This window comes from Suncus etruscus, chromosome 1, assembly GCF_024139225.1.
Source record: "Suncus etruscus isolate mSunEtr1 chromosome 1, mSunEtr1.pri.cur, whole genome shotgun sequence".
Lineage (NCBI taxonomy): Eukaryota > Metazoa > Chordata > Mammalia > Eulipotyphla > Soricidae > Suncus > Suncus etruscus.
In genome coordinates, this window is record NC_064848.1 from 165,002,982 (window position 1) to 165,023,656 (window position 20,675).

The window sequence follows — 20,675 nt, forward strand, 5'->3', positions numbered from 1 at the left end:
TAGAATAATGTGTGGTTTATTTATTATGTAGCAGAATGTGATTGAAACTCATATAATCTGGAATTTGCCATGTACTTGTATACTGGCACTCTTCCAATTGCTCCCACATGCCCTGCTTGACCCAGGATCTCTTTGACTACACAAGCACTCTTTGCCCAATGCATGGCTGAGCAAAAACATCAGGGATTTAATGCCTCTCCAAAGCAGTCCTCAACCAACGGTAGATGAAGAGTTAACAGATTAATGCTTCCACTTACTTTGGCAGAGGGATTTGGCTATCATATGGTATGTTGGCTCCTAGAGTTGTCTGATAGAATAGAGCTCTGGCTATAATTTATGTGATGAAACACTATTTATTAACTTCCTACCTTGTGTCATTTTTCCTTTTCTCTACTAGTGTTTTCTAGGATCACTAGACTTGTGTTGAATCCTGAATTAAGGATTTTGAAGACCAAAGCTGATCAGTAAGTAGATTCTTATGAAAAGACCACTAAAACATATTGTTAACTGAAAAAGCATGTTATAAAAACTAAATCTGTGGTATTATAGCATATATTTTAAGAACACAAAAAAATAAAACCATATGTTTCCAAATATGTATATGTGTGTTTGTACATACACACGAAAGAGTCTATTGGAATGCATAGTTAGCTGCTAATAACCACTGCTATCCCTTCTGCACCCATCCAGAATACCATCAAAGGAGATTTTTGTGAGTCAACTTGGATTTTTTTGTAAAAGAATTTATTCATAAGTTTATTTGGACTTTCTTTTTTTGGTTATTGGGTCACACCCAGCAGCACTCAGGGGTTACTCCTGGCTCTATGCTCAGAAATTGCTCCTGGCAGGCTCTGGGGACCGTATAGGATGCAGGGATTCGAACTCCCGTCCTTCTGTATGCAAGGCAAACACCTTACCTTCATGCTATCTCTGTGGCCCCAGTTTATTTGAAGTTTTTTCTTTTCTTTTATTCTTTTTTTTTTTTTTTTTTTTTTTGTGGTTTTGGGTCACATCCAGCAGTGCTCAGGGTTTTTTCCTGGCTCCGTGCTCAGAAATTGCTCCTGGCAGGCACGGGGGACCATACGTGACATCAGGATTCGAACCGATGACCTTCTGAATGAAAAGTAAATGCCTTACCACCATGCTATCTCTCCGGCCCCAGTTTATTTGGACTTTTAAAAGTAAGTTTAAAATGTCTGGGGCTGGAATGAGGCAGTGGTTCTCAAACTATGGCCCGCGGGCCACATATTGTATTTGTATCTGTTTTGTTTCTTCATTGCAAAATAAGATATATGCAGTGTGCATAAGAATTTGTTTATAAGTTTTGGTTTTACTATAGTCAGACCCTCCAATGATCTGAGGGACAGTGAACTGGCTCCCTAGTTAAAAAGTTTGAGGACCCCTGGTATAGAGGGTAGGGTGCTTGCTTGTACACAATTGACTTGGGTTTGATTTCCTGTATCCCATGTAGTCCCCTAGACATTGTCAAGAGTGATCTCTGGGGGCCGGAGAGATAGCATGGAGGTAAGGCATTTGCCTTTCATGCAGGAGGTCATCAGTTCGAATCCCGGTGCCCCATATGGTCCCCCGTGCCTGCCAGGAGCAATTTCTGAGCCTGGAGCCAGGAATAACCCCTGAGCACTGCCGGGTGTGACCCAAAAACTACAAAAAAAAAAAAAAAGAGTGATCTCTGATGACAGAGCCAGGAATAAGCCCTGAGAATTGTTGGAGTTCAGGGGTAGAATCCTTCTATAGAAAAAAAAAAAATCTGTCTCCTCTCCCCGGCTAGCATAGACATTTAGTTAGGTATATTTCAACCAAAATATCAGTACAGTAGTTCAACAGCACAACTGAAGATTTAATAACAAGAATGAAATGAAGCTGGAGAGATAGCACAACAAACAGGGCATTTGCCTAGTATGCAGTTGATCTAGTTCATCCCTGGCATAACATATGGTCCTCTGAGCACCACCAGGGGTAATTCTGAGTGTAGAGGCAGGAGCAAGCCCTGAGCATTGCCAGGTATGGCTCGAAAACAAACAAACAAAAAAGAATGAAGCAGACCAAGAGTTTAGCATCTGGTCAGATCAAAGGCAGTTTTAGTACAAGTCTTGCTAACTCTGGAGCAGAAACTCATCAGACTTCCCAGAATCACCTGGAATTTCTAGACAGGAAATCACACTGGCATAATAACTGCAACTTTTTAGCTCTCTCATCACTCTCCTCTCCAAGTCCTCACTCTCTGTTGCACAGTTCTAAGACCTTATATAATAATAAATAATATTAAAAGGCAACTTTTATTTTGGGGGCGGGGGGAAACATAGGAATGTTAATACCTATTCCCAGGTAACTTCTGGCTCTGTACTCATGAATCAGTCCTGTCAGCACTTAGGGGACCATGTAGGGTGCTGGGGATCCATCATAGGTTGACTGTATGCAAGGCAAGAGTCCTACCCGCTGGACTAGTAGCTCTCTCCCCTACCAGACAACTTCCTGCTGATGATTTGCATTCTAATAAAGAGAAAATCTCCCAATGTGAGAAGGATTATAACTCTTGGTTATATTTCTCACCGCAAGGAAATTAAGGCATGTCTGTTTCTGGTTCTGGGTCTTTATGTTTATGTCTCTTAGCTCAGGATTCCAAATTTTACTGCACTAATGGGAAGTTTTTTGTTTTGTGTTTTGTTTGTTTGTTTTTTTGGGTCACATCCAGCAGCACTCAGGGATTACTCCTGGCTCTATGCTCAGAAATCGCTCCTGGCAGGCTCTGGAGACCTTATGGGATGCCAGAATTCGAACCACCATCCTTCTGCATGAAAGGCAAACGCCTTACCTTCATGCTATCTCCCAGCCCCTAATAGGAAGTTGTATTGTGGGAAGGGAAAGGGAGGTGGTCACACCACCCTTGGTGCTCAGGGTTTACTGTGCCCAAGGATCATTCCTGGTGGAACTCTGCTGACCACATGGGATGCTCATAATCGAACCCAGTAGCAAAGAAACCCAGGGTCAATCAATTTCAGGTTGGCTGTGTGCAAAGCAAACAAGCACCTTACCTTATACTCGTCTATCCCTCTACTGGAAAGTTAAAAAAATGTTGCTGTCCATGGGGCCGGAGCGAAAGCCCAGCAGGTAGGGTATTTGCCTTGGATAAGGCCAACCGGGGTTTGATCCCTGGCATCCCAGATGGTCTTTCAAGCCTGCCGAGAGCGATTTCTGAGTGCAGAGCCAAGAGTAACCCCTGAGTACCCCCAGCTGTGGCCAAAAGCAAAAACAACAACAACAATAAAATCTTGCTGTCTGGGCTATCCACCACCCCACCCACACCCCATCTGTCACTCTATGTCCAGACCAATGATATGGAAGGGGTACCAGGCAGTGGTTAGTTGTCATCTGGTTTGGGAATCTATAGTATCTATCTTCCCAATTTCCCCTAAGTGAAGTTATACTGATAACTTGCAATCAACAATGACTCACTTTCAATCAACCAATCAGGCTTGACTTACTGTTGTCGACTTTCAGTCTTTATCTGTTCTGAGGGTTGACCACTGAAAAGTAACATGTTGGGGGGTGACAGATGGAAGTTTTATGAAATCTCATGTATTGTCCTTCATTGAAAGTATCTTGGAATCAAGTTGAAAATGAATCTACAAGATGTTTCTTGCATAGTTTTGTGAGGTGTACCTTATTTTATTGTATGTCCAATGCATTTGAACTATTTTTCATTAATTGGAATATAAACATAATACAGAGTGCTTAAAAATGTCAAGCTTGGGCCCGGAGAGATAGCACAGTGGCGTTTGCCTTGCAAGCAGCTGATCCAGGATCAAAGGTGGTTGGTTCGAATCCCGGTGTCCCATATGGTCCCCTGTGCCTGCCAGGAGCTATTTCTGAGCAGACAGCCAGGATTAACCCCTGAGTGTTGGCCAAAAAAAAAAAAACAAAAACCGAAAACAAAAATGTCAAGCTTAATGGTTTTAAATATACTTTGAGCTATTTGGAAAGGGAGGAATTATACTATTGCTTGACTTGTGCTGGGAATTTAATCCAGGGTTCCTATATGTAAAGCATATGTTTCAACTTTCTGAGTTATTTCCCTATTTGAAAATTTGAATAATTTTCAAAAATTATTTTTAAGTTAACCAGTTTACCTGGGAAGGGGGAATGTGTTGAAAACCTTGCTGCTTTGTCAAGGTCATAGACAAGGGTAAGGTTCAGTGGTAGGGTTTGTATTCAAAAGATGGAGTGGGGTGCGGCGGAGTGATGGCACAGCAGTAGGGCGTTTCCCTTGCACGCAGACTACCTGGGATAGACCTGGGTTTGATCTCTAGATCCCATATGGTCCCCTGAGCCTGACAGGAGTGATTTCTGAGCACAGAGCCAGGAGTAACACCTGAGCGCCACAGGGTGTGGCCCAAATCCTACCCTTCCAAAAGATGGAGTGGGAAGATGGGATAAGCATTCTCAAATACCTGCAAAAGAATTGTGTCTGGGGCTCAGAAGTTATGTTATTGATTTGCACTGAGGCTTCACTCTCAGGGAAGAAGGCTCAGGGCCTCAGGAGAAGACCTGGATATAAGTGAACTTGGGTTTGTCTGACTTACCTAGTCTCCACCTTGGTACAAGGGTTCACCTCTGTCTTACTTCCTACTGACTGTAAACATTTTCTTGCTTGTTTTTCTGTCCTCCTGCCCCCAAGACTGATTCTTCCATTACCCTCCTGGCATGCTTTGTTATGCTTTTGTGTAGCTCCTAGACATATGTCTTTCAAGTGACAGAATGACCAAACACTTTATTGATCTAGCCTCCTTCCTTTAGCACTGACAGTCTCATCACAAGGCTGTTGGAGAACCAGTAGTAACTTAGGAAACAGATGAGGGAGAATGGAAAAAGCAACCTACAATTTACCAAAACTTAATGTCTTGTTCCCCACATTTAGTTCCCCAAGTAGAAGAGCAATGGAAATGGAGGCACCTGGAAAAAAGATTTTATCAGTAAATAGTAACATAGAAATTGGGAATAGTATGAAATGATAGTATAGTAGGTAGGGTGCTTGCCTTACACATGGTTGACCCAGGTTCAATTCCCAGCATTCCACATGGTCCCCAAGTCCTGCAGGAGTGATTCTTGAGTGCAGAGCCAGGGAATAACCCCTAAGCACTGCGGAGTATGGCTCACAAAAACAAAAAGAAAATAAAATAGGGAAGGAAGCTACCTTTATTTAATGACTATGTTAGGTACTATGCTGAGTTTCATCAGATCTGAATTCATAAATATCAAGGAAAATATAGGTTAACACTCCATGATGTTAAAGCTAGAGATAATTTCAATGATTCAACACAATGGTCAAAAAAGAAATGGAAGCAAAGACAAACAAAGACAAACTACATCTTAGGTGCCTGAGAAATAGTATAGCTGGTAAAGTGTTTAACTTGCATGTGGCTGACCTGCATTCAATCCCCAGCAATCCATAGGGCCTCCCAAGCATTGCCAGGAGTAATTCCAGGACTCATTCCTGAGTATTGCTGTGTATGGTCTAAAAACAAAAAAATAAAAATAAGAGGGGCTGGGGGCTGGAGAGATAGCATGGAAGTAAGGCATTTGCCTTTCATGCAGAAGGTCGGTGGTTCGAATCCCAGCCTACCATATGGTCCTCTGAGCCTGTCAGGAGTGATTTCTGAGCATAGAGCCAGGAGTAACCCCTGAGCACTGCCGGGTGTGACCCAAAAACCAAAAACCAAAAAAAAAAAAGAGTATAAAAAGACACCTCACAGGGAGAATATTTGCTTAATCTAATAAAGAATTGATATCCAAGATACATAAAGCATTATTAGAGCTTTACAAGAGAAACACAACCAGCCTATTAAAAAAATAGAAAGATGAGGTGAATAAAAATTTCCTCAAAGACATACAGATATCCAAAGGTATATAAAAAAATGCTTGGAATAATTTATCAACAGAGAAATAATAATGAGATGTCATTTCAAACCAGTGAATTTGGCATGCATCACAAGGAACAAAAACAGCCAGTTTTGACATGGATAAGGGAGGGAAAAAGGGCCCTCATTCACTGTTGGTGGGAATATCGATCCAGTCTTTTAGGAAAATACTGGGAATACTTAATGGACACAGAATATGGACTTTCTCAAAAAACTAGGAATTGGGCTTCTGTACGACCTAATAATTCCATTTCTGGGTCTCTATCCCAAGGGTCAAAAACTCTATTCAGAAAAGACATTTCGTAGTCCTATGTTCACTGCAGCACTATTCACAATAGCTAAAACTTGGTACCAACCCAAGTGTCCAAGAACAGATGACTAGATAAAGAAACTATGGTACATATACACAGTGGAATACTGCTCAACTTTAAGAAAAGATAAAATCATGCAATTTGCTCCTACCTGGATAGATCTAGAGAGTATTATGCTGAGTGAAGTTAATTAATCAGAAGGTGAGGGACATACACAGAATAATCTCTCTCAGAAGTGGGACATCGTGGGGGAATAACTAAGGCTCAAAGGCAACAGAAACTGAGAATTTGTCTTCAATAGGAAGTATACTGGTAAAAGATTTGGGTCGAGGAGCAGAACTTCAGGACAATGATGTATAGGGAAGAGGATGCTATGTTGGAGGGTATAACATTGAAATATTTTCTGCATAAAATCCTGCATTATCAGGTTTGCAGTCCATGATACTTAAATTTTTGTTGTAAAGTTTCAAAGTTCTCATGGCCCCAGTGAGGAGGTCCTTGACTGCCAGGCTTAAAAATGGAGCAATTTTCTTACTATTCTTTTTGTATCTACAGCATAACCACTTGCTAGGCCAGTCCCTCCAGCTTTGTGGTGCAGTGAAAATCTTATGCACTGTGTTGCTGGACACTCCCTATTTTATGAGGTTTGATAAGATATTTAGCTTTTTTCTGAGTCTTCTACATTTGCAAAGTGGAATGTACTACTGTAGGTGTGTGTACATGTGTGTGTGTGTGTATGTGTGTGTGTGTGGTGTGCATGTGTGTAGGTGAAAAGTTGGGGACACTCAGGGCAGTGTTGGGAGATTTAACCTGGTCCTCCTGCATACAAACCGTGCACTTCAGCTTTTGAGCTCTCTCCCTGGTCCCTGATTTATTAAGAGATAACATGTAGAGCACTAAATTTTTGAGAGTAGTTGCTCCCTTTGTAGCTTTTTCGCCCCCAGAGCTGGTTCAAGTTCTGCAAAGTCTCTGCAGACAACTCATAGGCAAGCTAGTTCTTGGAAGAAAGGGAAGATCACCTCCCACTTCCTGCACATTCTATTCCTGCTTATGCATTCTGATGTCCTGCTTGCTTTTTTAGGCTCTAAGTGCTATCCTGCTGACTCACTTCCGACTTCTCGTTCATCGAGCTCAGCTCCTGAAAATGGAAAGGAATAGAAAGGACCGGATATTGTACTGTCTGATGATGTGTTTAAGAGAGTTGGGTGGCTATCAGACCAGTCCCATGTGGACAGCATTTCGGAGACATGAACTGAGCAGTGCCTGAAGTGTATTCTCATCTGATTCATAGGGTACTTGCAATACCAACCTCCACACTGGCCCCAGATTATGTGCTTTTAATGATGACCTATTTAATTGCTATATTGAAGGAATCTTGGGGCTGGAGTGATAGTACAATGGGTAGGGAAGACAGTTGCCTTGGTTTATTCTCTGTTACCCCATATCCCTGAGTAGAGAGCCAGTTCTTTCTATTACAAACAAGGTTATTTTGACTAAGACAGCCTGATAAACTTGCCCCAGTTCCAAGACCTAGGAAGAAAAAGATAAGGATTTAAATCTATGTTTTAGATCTGTGCTAATACAGTAGTCACTAGGCACCTTAGGCTAAAGAGCATTTAACATGTGACTAGAGGGATTAAGAAAACTGACATTTGTGGCCAGAGAGATGGCAAGGAGGTAGGCGTTTGCCTTGCATGCAGAAGGATGGTGGTTCAAATCCAAGCATCCCATATGGTCCCCCGAGCCTACCAGGAGCAATTTCTGAGCGTCGAGCCAGGAGTAACCCCTGAGTGCTGCCGGGTGTGACCAAAAAACCCAAAAAATAAAAAAATAAATGCCAAGGCATACCTAAACTTTTAGGGGGGCTCAGCTAACCAGATGTATCCTCAGATTTTCCTGGTGGGGAGAATTGAAATTACCCCCACGAGGTTCCTCAAAGGCCGCTGTGGACACCTTTCCCCCCTGCGTGTTACTGTTGTATCTTGCTTTGTGATTATAATTATTCTTCACCTGTGACTGGCTTAACCCTATAAAACCTCCTGTTTGGAAAATAAACTTGTCGGCACTCCTGCCAGAAAAATGTGTTGACCCCACATTCTCTGTGTGTGGTTTCATTATTTTATATTTCATATTTCAGCTTCCGTGCAACCCACTCTCCCTAAAGTGGATTCACCAAAATCTCACTGATGGCTGTAGAACAGAAGCCGCCAACAGCAAATAAACAAAACAAAACAAACCAACAAAAATAAGCCCCTGAAATTTGGGTCCGGAATGGTGGCGCAAGCGATCTACCTGGCATGCGCTAAGCTAGGACGGACCTCGGTTCGATCCCCCAGTGTCCCATATGGTCCCCTGAGCCAGAGTGATTTCTGAGCGCATAGCCAGGAGTAATCCCTGAGGGTCACCGGTTGTGGCCTAAAAACAAACAAACAAACAAACAAAATAAGTAACTCCTGAGCATCACCGGGTGTGGCCCCAAAACAAACAAACCTAAAAAGGGTTGTAGGATAGCACAGCAGGTAGGTTGTTTGTGATCCCCAGAATCCATTATGATCTCCTAAGTCTACCAGGTGTTATTTCTGAATGCACAACCAGGTGTGGCTCCAAACCAACCAAACAAAAATACCGCAACAAATAACCTCCTTCCCCGCGCCCCACCCCCACCCCCCGCAAATAGTCAGAGTTTGAAGACATGGTAACAATATAGACAAATACTAAACATCCTTTTTATATTGATTACATTTATATTGACTACATTGTTTGTTTGTTTTGGGGTCACACCCGGTCGCACTCAGGGGTTACTCCTGGGTCTGCGCTCAGAAATCGCTCTTGGCAGCTTGGGGATGCTATGGGAAACCAGGAATTGAACCTCTGTCTGTCCTGGGTTGGCTGTATGCAAGGCAAATGCCATACTGCTGTGGTATCTCTCCAGCCCCTGTTGATTACAATATTTTGGATATATTGAGGTAAACAAAACATTAAAATATATTTAAAATAGCTAAGTCTAGGGACCAGAGAGATAGCACAGCGGTAGGGCATTTGCCTTGCATTTGGCCAACCCAGGACGGACCAGGTTCAATTCCTGGCATCCCATGTGGTCCCTTGAGCCTGCCAGGAGCGATTTCTGAGCACAGAGCCAGGAGTACCCCTGGCCATCGCCAGGTGCGGCCCTAAAACCAATCAATCAATCAATCAATCAATAAACTGCTAAAAAAGTAAGTAAAATAGCCCAGTCTAGGGGCCGGAGAGATAGCATGGAGATAAGGCGTTTCTCTTGCATACAGAAGGACGGTGGTTCGAATCCGACATCCCATATGATCCCCCGAGCCTGCCAGGAGTGATTTCTTTTCTTTTTCTTTTTTTTAATAATAATTTATTTTAATCCAAGCATTTTAAGGGAATTTAGTTAATCTGGTTAATTTTTTTTTTTTTTTGGTGGTTTTTGGGTCACACCCGGCAGTGCTCAGGGTTATTCCTGGCTCCAGGCTCAGAAATCGCTCCTGGCAGGCACGGGGAACCATATGGGACTCCGGGATTCGAACTGCTGACCTCCTGCATGAAAGGCAAATGCCTTACCTCCATGCTATCTCTCCGGCCCCCCAGGAGTGATTTCTGATCGTAGAGCCAGGCTCCTGGGGGGCCAGAGAGATAGCATGGAGGTAAGGCATTTGCCTTTCATGCAGGAGGTCATCATTTCTTTGTAAATTTTGTACACATATACTACTCTGTATATAATGTATATTATAAATCACTGGCAGATGGTCACTTAGCTATTGCTGTGGTAGCAATGGTAGTACTGGGGACCATAGTCAGGGTCCAGGTTGTGTCTCACTCAATTAATGTACTCTACCACTTGTGTCATATTCCTGGTCCCCAAATGGACATTTTTTAGAAAGATGAAGTAAGAAGTAGGCAGAAATAATTGTGCTAACTTTTTTCCTGGGGTTTAATGACTTAATAAATGCCCTAGTGAGCACACACCATTTTACAGACTCATGCACCATACATGGAGCTTCTGGAGGGTAGAGATCTTGTTAATTCACAGACCTATCCTCCCCCAATGCTGAGGCTATTTTGGTGCCTAGATATAGTTAGTGCCCAACAAATGTTTTGCAGATATAAACAACTCTCACTGTGCAATTATTTTTTTGGTGGATGGGATTTATTGATTGATACCACATGCATCGAGGTGCTGAAAAGCAAACTGTGCTGAAGAAGGCTCAGCCCCTTGTTCTTGAAGTCTAAAGTGTGTGAAAATCATCTGGAATGCCTGTAAGGCAGATTTCTAGTCTTCCATCCCAAGAGATTCTGATTCAGTAGATCTGGGGTGAGACCTGAGACTGTGACATAGAAGCCTATATAATAGGCTTCTAGGAAACTACATTTTAGACAAGTCTGATATACTTTGGGAAGTTGGAAAATCACCCCATATTATGTGAAGAAAAAATAGAGAAAGCGAATTAGCTTACACTTAACTTTTACTCTTTCACAATAACTTTTTTTTTTTTGGGTTTTTGGGCCACACCCGGTAACGCTCAGGGGTTACTCCTGGCTATGCGCTCAGAAGTTGCTCCTGGCTTGGGGGACCATATGGGACACCGGGGGATGGAACCGCGGTCTGTCCAAGGCTAGCGCAGGCAAGGCAGGCACCTTACCTTTAGCGCCACCGCCCGGCCCCATAACTTTTAAGTACATTACCTCATTTAACTCTTACCTCAATTCAATGAGACTCACATTGTTTTCATTTTCAATTAAGGCAACTGAGATTCAGATTGGATAGTTAAATTGCCTAGTTTAAGTCATTGAGCTAGGAAACGACAGATCTCGGATTAGTAGCAGCTTCTCCTGCACTCAGAAATTGTGCAGATCTTAAATCTCTACAGCCTATAGACTGTCCTAGGAAACAAGAGTGCGGGAATGAGTGGAACAAACCAGCCTTTTGTCTTGGTGGTACTCAGAGAACAAAGAAAACACAGAGTTCTTCTCATTGCTATCAGGGAGGCAGTACATGGAGATAGATAAGCAACAAATATGCTACAAGAGGCTCAGGGAAAGCTTTTCAGGAAAAAAAAAAAAGTGAAATTTAGTGAAGATGGGAACAACCTAACTGATAAGATAGAGGAGTGGAGGGTGGGTGGGGAGTATTTGGGGTGGAAGATAATTAGAAGTCTTAGAACCAACAAGCCATTGGAAAACTAAAAGACATTTAGAATGTCTGAGGCTTAGGTGGAGGTGAGGGATACAACATATGGGGAAGTCAGGAACCAGAACAAGTTAAGTTCATTAGACTTACTATTTTTTTAGTGTAGGCTTGTAGTTTTTCAAAGATTGCAGTGAGAAGGAGATTGAAGAGAAGGATTAGAGGAGGATTGCTTTATAAAGTATTGAAGGTGCTTTTGGTATAGATTTGGATAATGCTGTGGTAACTCGGATAAGGGAATATTTTAAAGTATTTAAAATTGCTTATAGACTATAGAGATCATACAATGTGTTTTGTATGAAAGAGACCCTGTATTTTATTCCTGAAACCATGTGGTCTGCCATCACAGTCAGGAGTGACCCCCAAGCAGCAGGATACCACATGAATAAGCTTTTCCTTACCCTTTGGTATGATACCAAACAAACAAAAAACACCCAAGAGTGTTTAAGACTTATTATTAGGCCTTCGGCATAGTTTAGTGTTTCCTTGTAAGTGTGTGATAGAGATTTTTGACTCCGGGTACTATTGCCATTTGGGATTTTCACTACCATAACTGAGTGATTTTTTTATATACAAGTTTCAAGCACTACAATAAATGTGTGCACTCTACAGCCAAGTGTGTTTGACCCTCTGCCATTTATGGGGGATAAATCTAAAATATAACAAAGTAAAAAAATGATTGGAAGGGGAGGAGTGAGCAGTCAATGGAGGAATTAAAGAATATTCTGAAAAATAACTTTCCCAGAATTCTGAGAAGTGTTAGTAAGCACAGGTTCCAAATTTATTGTTTCATGTTTTATAAGAAAAGTAAATTCAGAAAGTAAGTTATGCCAACAAGAAATGTTCTAGGAAGACTTCAATGATCATAACTTACCAGACTTAGAAAGCATGGAATAAAATCACACTTTTTATGGCAATTATTTTTTGTTGGTTTTTTTTTTTTTAATTTTGTTGTTGTTAATGTCTTAAAGATCTTCTATGGGGAACGGAGTTGTGCACGGTAGAAATAATTCCTTTTTGCCAAAATCAGAATTTGCTGTAGAGAACACGCTGCTGTCAAAGCCTATTGAGTTTCTTCTGTGATTTTTCTTGCTCCAACTTTCCATTTGTTTTTCCCTACTCCTACCCTCATTTCTTCACACTTTCTGCCTTAAAAGAGAGATAGAATCTTATCAATGGATCTGGAGAATTTAGACTCCGCCTTCTTCACTCTAACCACGCCCCTCTCTGGAGAACCCACCCCATTAGTGGGACTCCGCCCCTAGCGCGATCGTTGCTGATTTGACAGTGACTGCTCCAACGATCCCGACCTATCGGACGTCTCAAAGGTGGGATCAAAACCAATCTTCCTTTTAATTTGTTAAGTCAAGTGTCTATCCGAGCCCCCCATCGCCAAGTCCCAGCCCACTTCATCTTCAATCCCAGGATTGGCTAGTCTGTTCTTGGTCCCCTGGCCATGATTGGCTCTTCAATCCCACCCATCTCTTCCAGCTTTTTTTGCAGGCGGGCTTAGCACGCAGCTTCCTGCTCCTGCCAAAAAAAAAAAAAAAAAAGAAGAAAAAGAAAAGAGGAGAGAGGCGCAAGAAAATGTCACAGAGATCTTTGCTTTCTCATTCGCTCTCGGGCCCGTCGCTCAGACAACACCTTGCCTTTTGATTGGCCGTTCTATCCGCCCATCCCGAATCCGGGGCGGGATTTCCCTAGGAGACCCACCCCTCGCCGCTATTGGCCGAACGGCACGCCCGTCTGAAGCTGCGGGCTCGGGATTGGACGCGGACGCGGACAAGTGGGCGTGGATTGGCTGGGACAGCCGGTGAGAGTGAGGCGGGGGGCGGGGCCTCGGCGGCTGGTTGCGCGTGTCCGCCGCTGGCTCCGCTCTATCCGGCTTGGCTCAGGCTTAGGGGAGGTGAGTCCGGCCGCGGCGGGCGGCACACTGGCGGCTGAGGAGGCGGCGGCGGCGGCGGCGGCTGAGGAAGAAAAGCGGCCGCAGCGTCTGAGCAGCGAAGCGGCCGCGGTCCCGGGAGCCGGGTGGGGGGGAGGGGGGAGACGGAGCAGCCTTGAGCCCTGCGGGGGCCGTCGCTCGGGGGGACCCACCCGCTCTCCCCCCCGACCCTCAGCAGCAGCAGCAGCAGCGGCAGCAGCAGCAACCGGCGGCCGCGGGGGTCGGAGCCGGCTCGCTTCCCACGGCCTCCCGGGCTCCTATTCTCCGGCCCCGGGACCCTGAAGCTCATCCCGGGGCGGTTCCCTGGGCTTCTGGGCGTCCGAGCGCTTGCCCACCTCTTCTTTCATTCTCTCCGCACGTCTGATCCCTTCCTTCACTTTGCACCGGTTCCCTTTCTCTCCCTCCGGCCCTCCCTGTCGCCCCCTCTCCTCCTCCTCCTCCACCTCCCCTGGCTCTTTCTGTTCTGCAAAGTTTAGTGTCCCCCCCCCCCCCCAGCAGGCCTTGCCTGGCGAAGAGTAGGGGGAGATGTAGGAAGGCCTGAGCCATCGAGGGGGGGGGAAGCTGGTCTCCCTGCATGGACATTTTTTCTCCCCATCCTCTTAAGACTTCCTCAGTCTTAGACTGGTGCTGGGAGTCCTCCCCCTGGTTGTTGCCTTTTTGAGGAGGTGCTGTGGGACTTGAGCAAAGGATGTGGGGATGGAAGGGGTAGCTGAGTCCACCCTCGCACAAGATTCTCGGGGTGGCGTGTGCCCTGATCTTCTTTTTCGACTGTGGAGTTCAGGGGGGCGCGAGGCTTGGCCTTCTCCATTCCCACCTTCCAAGTTGGAACCTCCCCCCAATTAAGGATGGAGTTTTAGTACCCACTTGTGGCAGGAATCCTGGGGGGAACGGGTCCCTTGTCCCTTTTTTTCTTTTTTCTTTTTTTCTCCTTTTCCTTTTTCTTTGGTTGGCAACCCATCCCTGGCCACACACACACACACACACACACACACACACACACACACACACACAAACACACAAACACACGCTTATCCCCCCCACCCCACCCTCAAATTATCCACCAAGATCCTCTCACTCCTTTGGATTGACTGATGAAGACATAAAGCTCCAACCGCTCTATGTTGTTTCGGAGGTGGCGTGAGTGGTTTTTTCCCCTTCATTTTTTTAAATGGCCAAATGACAGCTTGACCCAGTTTGCTTACCAAATCAAAGGGCATTTTCTTGAATGTCTCTTTGTGGCGCCAGAGCCAACGCAAAAATGATGGCGGCTTACAATGGCGGTGCATCTGCGGCAGCAGCAGGTCACCACCACCACCATCACCACCACCTTCCACACCTGCCTCCTCCTCACCTGCACCACCACCACCACCCCCAGCACCATCTGCACCCAGGCTCGGCCGCTGCCGTGCACCCTGTACAGCAGCATACCTCTTCGGCGGCCGCAGCGGCTGCAGCGGCGGCCGCAGCTGCTGCCATGTTAAACCCTGGGCAACAACAGCCATATTTCCCATCACCGGCACCGGGTCAGGCTCCTGGACCAGCTGCAGCAGCCCCAGCTCAGGTACAGGCCGCTGCAGCTGCTACAGTGAAGGCACACCATCATCAACACTCGCATCATCCACAACAGCAGCTGGACATTGAGCCCGATAGACCTATTGGATATGGAGCCTTTGGTGTTGTCTGGTGAGTATCCCAAGAAAAAGTCTGGTTGGTTTCTACTCTTGGTGCCTCTTCTCATTGGGCCAGACTGCCCTCCTGCTTTTGCTCCATGTGGATCCAAGTGGAGAAGCCGAGCGTCTCAACTCGACCGTAGGCAGCCACCTTCTGGTACATACAGAGGAAGGAAACCTGAATGAGTGGGTTTCGTAGACACGGCAAACTGGGGTGACAGCTCTTTGGATGAGCCACGCACTTCCGTTTGCTGTCTGCCAAACTTCGGGCTTAGACCTGACACAAGCCCCTGGAATTTGGACTCAACAGATGAGAGGATGCAATGCCTATTCCTACCAAGTCTGTGGTTATCTCGACCCATTTCGTTTACATTAGCTGCCCATTGTAGCACTTGTCACAGTGCCCCACCCCAACTTAGTTCTTTTTAATAGTCTTGTCAGAGGTATATTCTTTTTTTTTTTTTTTGGTTTTTGGTTTTTGGCCACACCCGGCAGTGCTCAGGGGTCACTCCTGGCTGTCTGATCAGAAATAACTCCTGGCAGGCACGGGGGACCATATGGGACACCGGGATTCGAACCAACCACCTTTGGTCCTGGATTGGTTGCTTGCAAGGCAAACGCCGCTGTGCTATCTCTCCGGGCCCAGAGGTATATTCTTAGCATAACTACTTGAGCCACTTTCTGTCTTTTCATTCCGGAATGTGTGATTTTAATCCCCAGAAGGAAGTTAGGGTTCGTAGTTGAATGAGTTAAGTCATTGCTCGAGTGGTTTATTTTAAACCGGGAAGCTACAGTTGGGGGAAGTATGTGGCCTTCGGCTTTTGATAAGAGTTCATTAAATATAGCCTCACACATGAGTACCACAAATGAGGTCAGTAGACTGTAGTTAGGCAGTGGCCCACATTTGGTGTAATGTTTTAGTGTCCTTTCATGCCTCTTCAGTTGCTGTAATCCCTCAGTTTCTTGCTCTAGTAGGAGTTTCACTTTTAAAAATATGTGAGACTGCTCTACTTTTGCTAGTTAGTGCTGGGATAGTTTTTAAAAGCCTATGGGCGTAAACGCAACATATTTGTCTCTTTGCCCCTCTTAGGATAATCAGTAGTGTGCAATGAATATACCGTTGGGAGGTTCTGTTCCTTTCAAAATTAAAGTGAATCGAGTTCTTTTTCCAAGGACGAAGGATCCTGGTGTGGAGAGATGAATTGTTGTTCTCTGTGTATTCAGAAATACATTCTTGTTCATCTCTAGAAAAGCCCCCCAAAGCACAGGAAAATGTATTCTTTGAAACTAGCCCAATAAATGTCTCCTTTTGTCACTACTCCAGTCTAATGATATGACTATCATTATTATAGTTCAGATTTTACAATGTAGCCTATTAAACAATTTGATTCTTTTTTTTTTTTTTTTTTAACTAGTAGAGTCCACTGTCTTTTCAGCCAGCTCTGCAAGGCCGTTGCTGCTGCAGTGCTGCCTTTCTCCAAGGTGTGTGGGATTCCTGGAGGAGAGTGGAGTGGAGAGGAGTGATGGTGCCTCTGGAGTCACTGCTTGGGGACTTGGCTTTTCCTACAGTCCTCTCCTCTCTTCCTTAGCTGATCCTTAGAGATTGTATACACCGAGAGCTTCCATTCCTTGACTAACCCCTTAAGGATTTCAAAGCTTGGGGAGGACAGGAAGAAGTTTATCCTTGGCTTTAGAGTTTAACAGTGATTGCTTATTTGTTTAGATTTTCTTAGATCTGCATATTCTATTTCATCTTAAGTGTTTTGCATATGCTAGGAACTATAGATATTGAAAGGAAAACAGGGTATTACATTCTTGACACTATTCTTAACAATATTCTAAAGGTGCTGACTTCCCTATCTACAATTCTATCAGATGGTTTTATGAGTTGTTGAAGTTTCTTTTTGGGGGGAGATGCCCCAACACTAGGCAATACCCAGGGTTTTGGCTCTGCACTCAGGGATCAATCTTTGGTCAGCCATGCCTACCTACCACTCCAGCTCCAATGAATTGTTTTATTTGTGTTTGGTTTTTTTTTTTCGGGGGGGGGGGGGGACTACATTGATGGTGCCCAGGGGTTATTCCTGGCTCTGAGCTCAAAAGTCACTCCTGGCAGGCTTAGGGGACCAAATGGGATGCCAGAGATTGAATTTGAGTTGGTCACATGCAAGGCAAATGCCCTACCTGCTGTGCTGTTGCTTCAGCCAGATTAGTAGAAGTTTTAACTTTAAGTTGGTTTTCAAAGAAAGAAGAGAAGAGAGATGAGGAACTAGAGTACTTAGATCATCTGCACAGCAAACATTCTGGTAGAGGGCATTGTGTTTTCTGTTTTGGGGCCTCATCTGCTGGTGCTCTATGCTCTTGTACTGGTGGGTTGCTCTGAGGACCATGTGATGGAAGGTGTTAAATCTGAGCCTTCTATCTATTAAGCAAGTGGTCACTCAGTCTGTTTAACTATCTTTCCTCTCCTCACCCCCAGCCCCGTAGAGGGTATTCAGAATGACCCACCTATGAAAATCTGCATGTGTTTGATTTGAATCCATTTAGACGGTTCATTGATTGACCCCCCCCCCACCATCTGTGTTATGGTAAATGTACTTTCTGTACACTAGCCTCTATTATACACTAGATATTATACAGTGTTTTCTCTTGTCTTAATGGCTGTTTGTAAGCCCCTTGAGGGTAAGAACTGGTGACTTTTTTTTTTCTCAGCACCTAATAGTGCTGTGGGCATCTTTACTGCTTGGTTACTTGATTCTCCTGGTCAGGTCTGGCTTTGTTCTTTAACCAGGTTTTTCTAGTTAGCTTCAAGGAGTGTTTTTTTATCAGCTGTTACAGGTGAAAAACAATTTGATATGAAAAAAAGGGAAGAGTTCCAGGTGTGTGTTTTAGTATGTAAATACTTTTCTATTTTTACATTTATATATTGATCACTTTCTGAATTGTTCATTAGATTTGGATGGGGAGGGGCTCATACCCCCCATTGCTTATGGACTGTCCTAAGCACTGTACCTTGGAGGTCACTCCTTTCAGAACTTTCAGGCTCCAGTTGGGCCTTCTGCATGCTAAGCAACCTGTTTTGTTTTCGTCCATAGCCTTCAATGATCAGGAGTTTCTCTGCTCTCAGGAATTACTCCTGGTGGAATTAGGGCTCATATGGAATGCTGGGGATCAAATCCCAGTCAACTGTTTCAAGCAAGCTTTACACCCTCACTGTATTGGTTTGGCCTTGATCCACTCAAATCGTTTGAGCTACCTTTCAGCCGCTATATTTGGAATGTAACTACTATAAGAAACTAACTTCATAAGATTGTTAAAATTGGAGATTTGAGCACCAAACCAGATTGAGTTACACTTTTATTGTATATTTCTTTTATTTTGGAACGATACCTGGCTGTATTCAGGACTTACTCCTGGCTGTTTGCTTAGGATCACTGCTGGTGATGCTCTGGGGACCATGCGGTGTTAGGGATTAAACTCAGAGGTTACTGGCATGCTAGGCAAGTGCTTTATCTTTTCAGGCCCATATATTGGTATTTTGAAACTCACTGTTTACCTGCCTTTTAAAGTAACTGAATCAGATGTTTGTGATTTAGAAAACACCTAATGAATCTCAAACAGCTATTTTCTAAAATTATTAAAATGGAACATAAAAATATTCTCAAAATTATCTATCATCTGATTTAAAGTACCATGTTACTGCTGGGATGTTATCAAGTTCACTTTTTTTCTTTTTGGCCACACCCGGTGACCTCTCAGGCTATGTGCTCAGAAATCCCTCCTGGCTTGGGGGATCATATGGGACGCTGGGGGATTGAACTGCAAGGCAGACACCTTATTGCTTTGCGCCACTGCTTTGTCCCCATAAAGTTCACTTTTATTCAGATAAGTAACTTTAAGACATTTTTTTTTGGGCATTGTATACGAAAGTGTGTTTGCCTTCATTTCTTTTTTTTCTCCTTTCATATATATATATATATTTTTTTTTTTTTTTTTTGGGACCAAAGTGGATTACAAATCTTTCACAGTAATTTTTTAGGTACACAGTGACATTTTATCAGGGACATTCCCACCAGCAATGTTGTCTCCATTCATTTCTTTTTCTTGACATGCACTCAATGACTAGAAACATTACATGCAATTTTTTGGGTGGGGGCAGGGCAGTATTCAGTGCTTATTTTTGACTGCTCAGGGATCACTCCTGATGTGGTGGTGGGGTTGGCTATATAGGGTGCCAGGGATTGAACTCAGGTTGGCTATGTGAGACAAATTCCCTATGGATGTACTCTCTCTCTGGCCACAGTGTTGCAAGTATTTTTGAAGGAATATTGTTTCTCCATGTCGGTAAAGAAAGATACTTAAGCAGAAGTGATGCAGCATTTTACCATTCAGATTTACTATTTAATAGTCTAGTTTGCCAAGCTTGATTTATCTTTCTGCTGAATTTAAACAGTGAAATGACTTATCAATGTCGGACAGTTGTGTAAAAGTAGTGAATTACCTGTTAGGTTGCTGGTAAAGATGGTGCTTTGACAGTTCAATTAAGGTTTCATTAACAACTACCTGCTGTGGTGTTTTATCTCAGAGTACGGATTCTAGTATACTTGGTAATATGATCATGGGTTTAGTCTGCGATATACTCAATTTGTCCAGAATTTTGTTGGTGTGTTATAAAAGAATTATATGTAACTTGATCTTCAGGTCTCACGTGGACATTTTCATAATGCAAAACCAGAACTCAAACCCAACTCACTTTGTAGTTCACATTTTTTTTTTTTTTTTTTTTGTTTTTGGGCCACACCCGGTAACGCTCAGGGGTTACTCTTGGCTATGCGCTCAGAAGTTGCTCCTGGCTTGGGGGACCATATGGGACACCGGGGGATCGAACCGCGGTCCGTCCAAGGCTAACGCAGGAAAGGCAGGCACCTTACCTTTAGCGCCACCGCCCGGCCCCATTGTAGTTCACATTTACTACCGGAAAGGAAAGATGTGAAAATTTTAGAACAGAGGCTTTTATAACATAAGGTTTTAGGGACTAAGAAAGTGTATACTTAAAAAAGTTTGAGGAATTTGGGGCCGGAAGAGATAGCATGGAGGTAAGGTGTTTGCCTTTCATGCAGAAGGTCATTGGTTCAAATCCCGGCATCCCATATGGTCCCCCGAGCCTGCCAGGAGCACTTTCTGAGCATGGAGCCAGGAGTAACCTTTGAGTGCTGCTGGGTGTGACCCCCAAAAAAACCAAAACAACAAAAAAAAAGTTTGAGGAATTTGACAGGAGAGAGATTTGATGACAAAGACAGTTTTGACATTGGACATAGGAAATAAAATAGACTGAATTAATGGTATATATTAGCCCTTTTGATGAAAGTGAGTCTGGGAAAAGTTTTTACTTTATAAAATTAGTGTTTTGATTATATATTTGCTTAATTCAATGATTAAAGATTTGGAGATTTATTTGGTTGTTTTTGTACTTCAAGTTGGAGAACTTTGGATTTTATTTTTCTTTTTTTTTTTTTTTTTTTTTTTTTTTTTGGTTTTTGGGCCACACCCGTTTGACGCTCAGGGGTTACTCCTGGCTATGTGCTCAGAAATCGCCCCTGGCATGGGGGGACCATA

The 20,675-nt window shown here is 43.8% G+C and overlaps 2 protein-coding genes across 2 annotated transcripts in view; one reads left to right on the forward strand and one right to left on the reverse strand.

Moving 5' to 3' along the window:
* PIGS (phosphatidylinositol glycan anchor biosynthesis class S) overlaps positions 1 to 20,675 on the reverse strand; it is a 1,033,024-nt gene that overhangs the window by 528,659 nt on the left and 483,690 nt on the right. The gene's annotated exons all lie outside the window — the stretch shown is intronic.
* The window catches only part of NLK (nemo like kinase), a 149,196-nt gene continuing 142,588 nt past the window's right edge, over positions 14,068 to 20,675 (forward strand). The window contains exon 1 of the mRNA XM_049771765.1: positions 14,068 to 15,072. Coding sequence (XP_049627722.1) covers positions 14,615 to 15,072 — 458 coding nt within the window. The 5' untranslated portion in view covers positions 14,068 to 14,614. The remainder of the gene's footprint in view (positions 15,073 to 20,675) is intronic.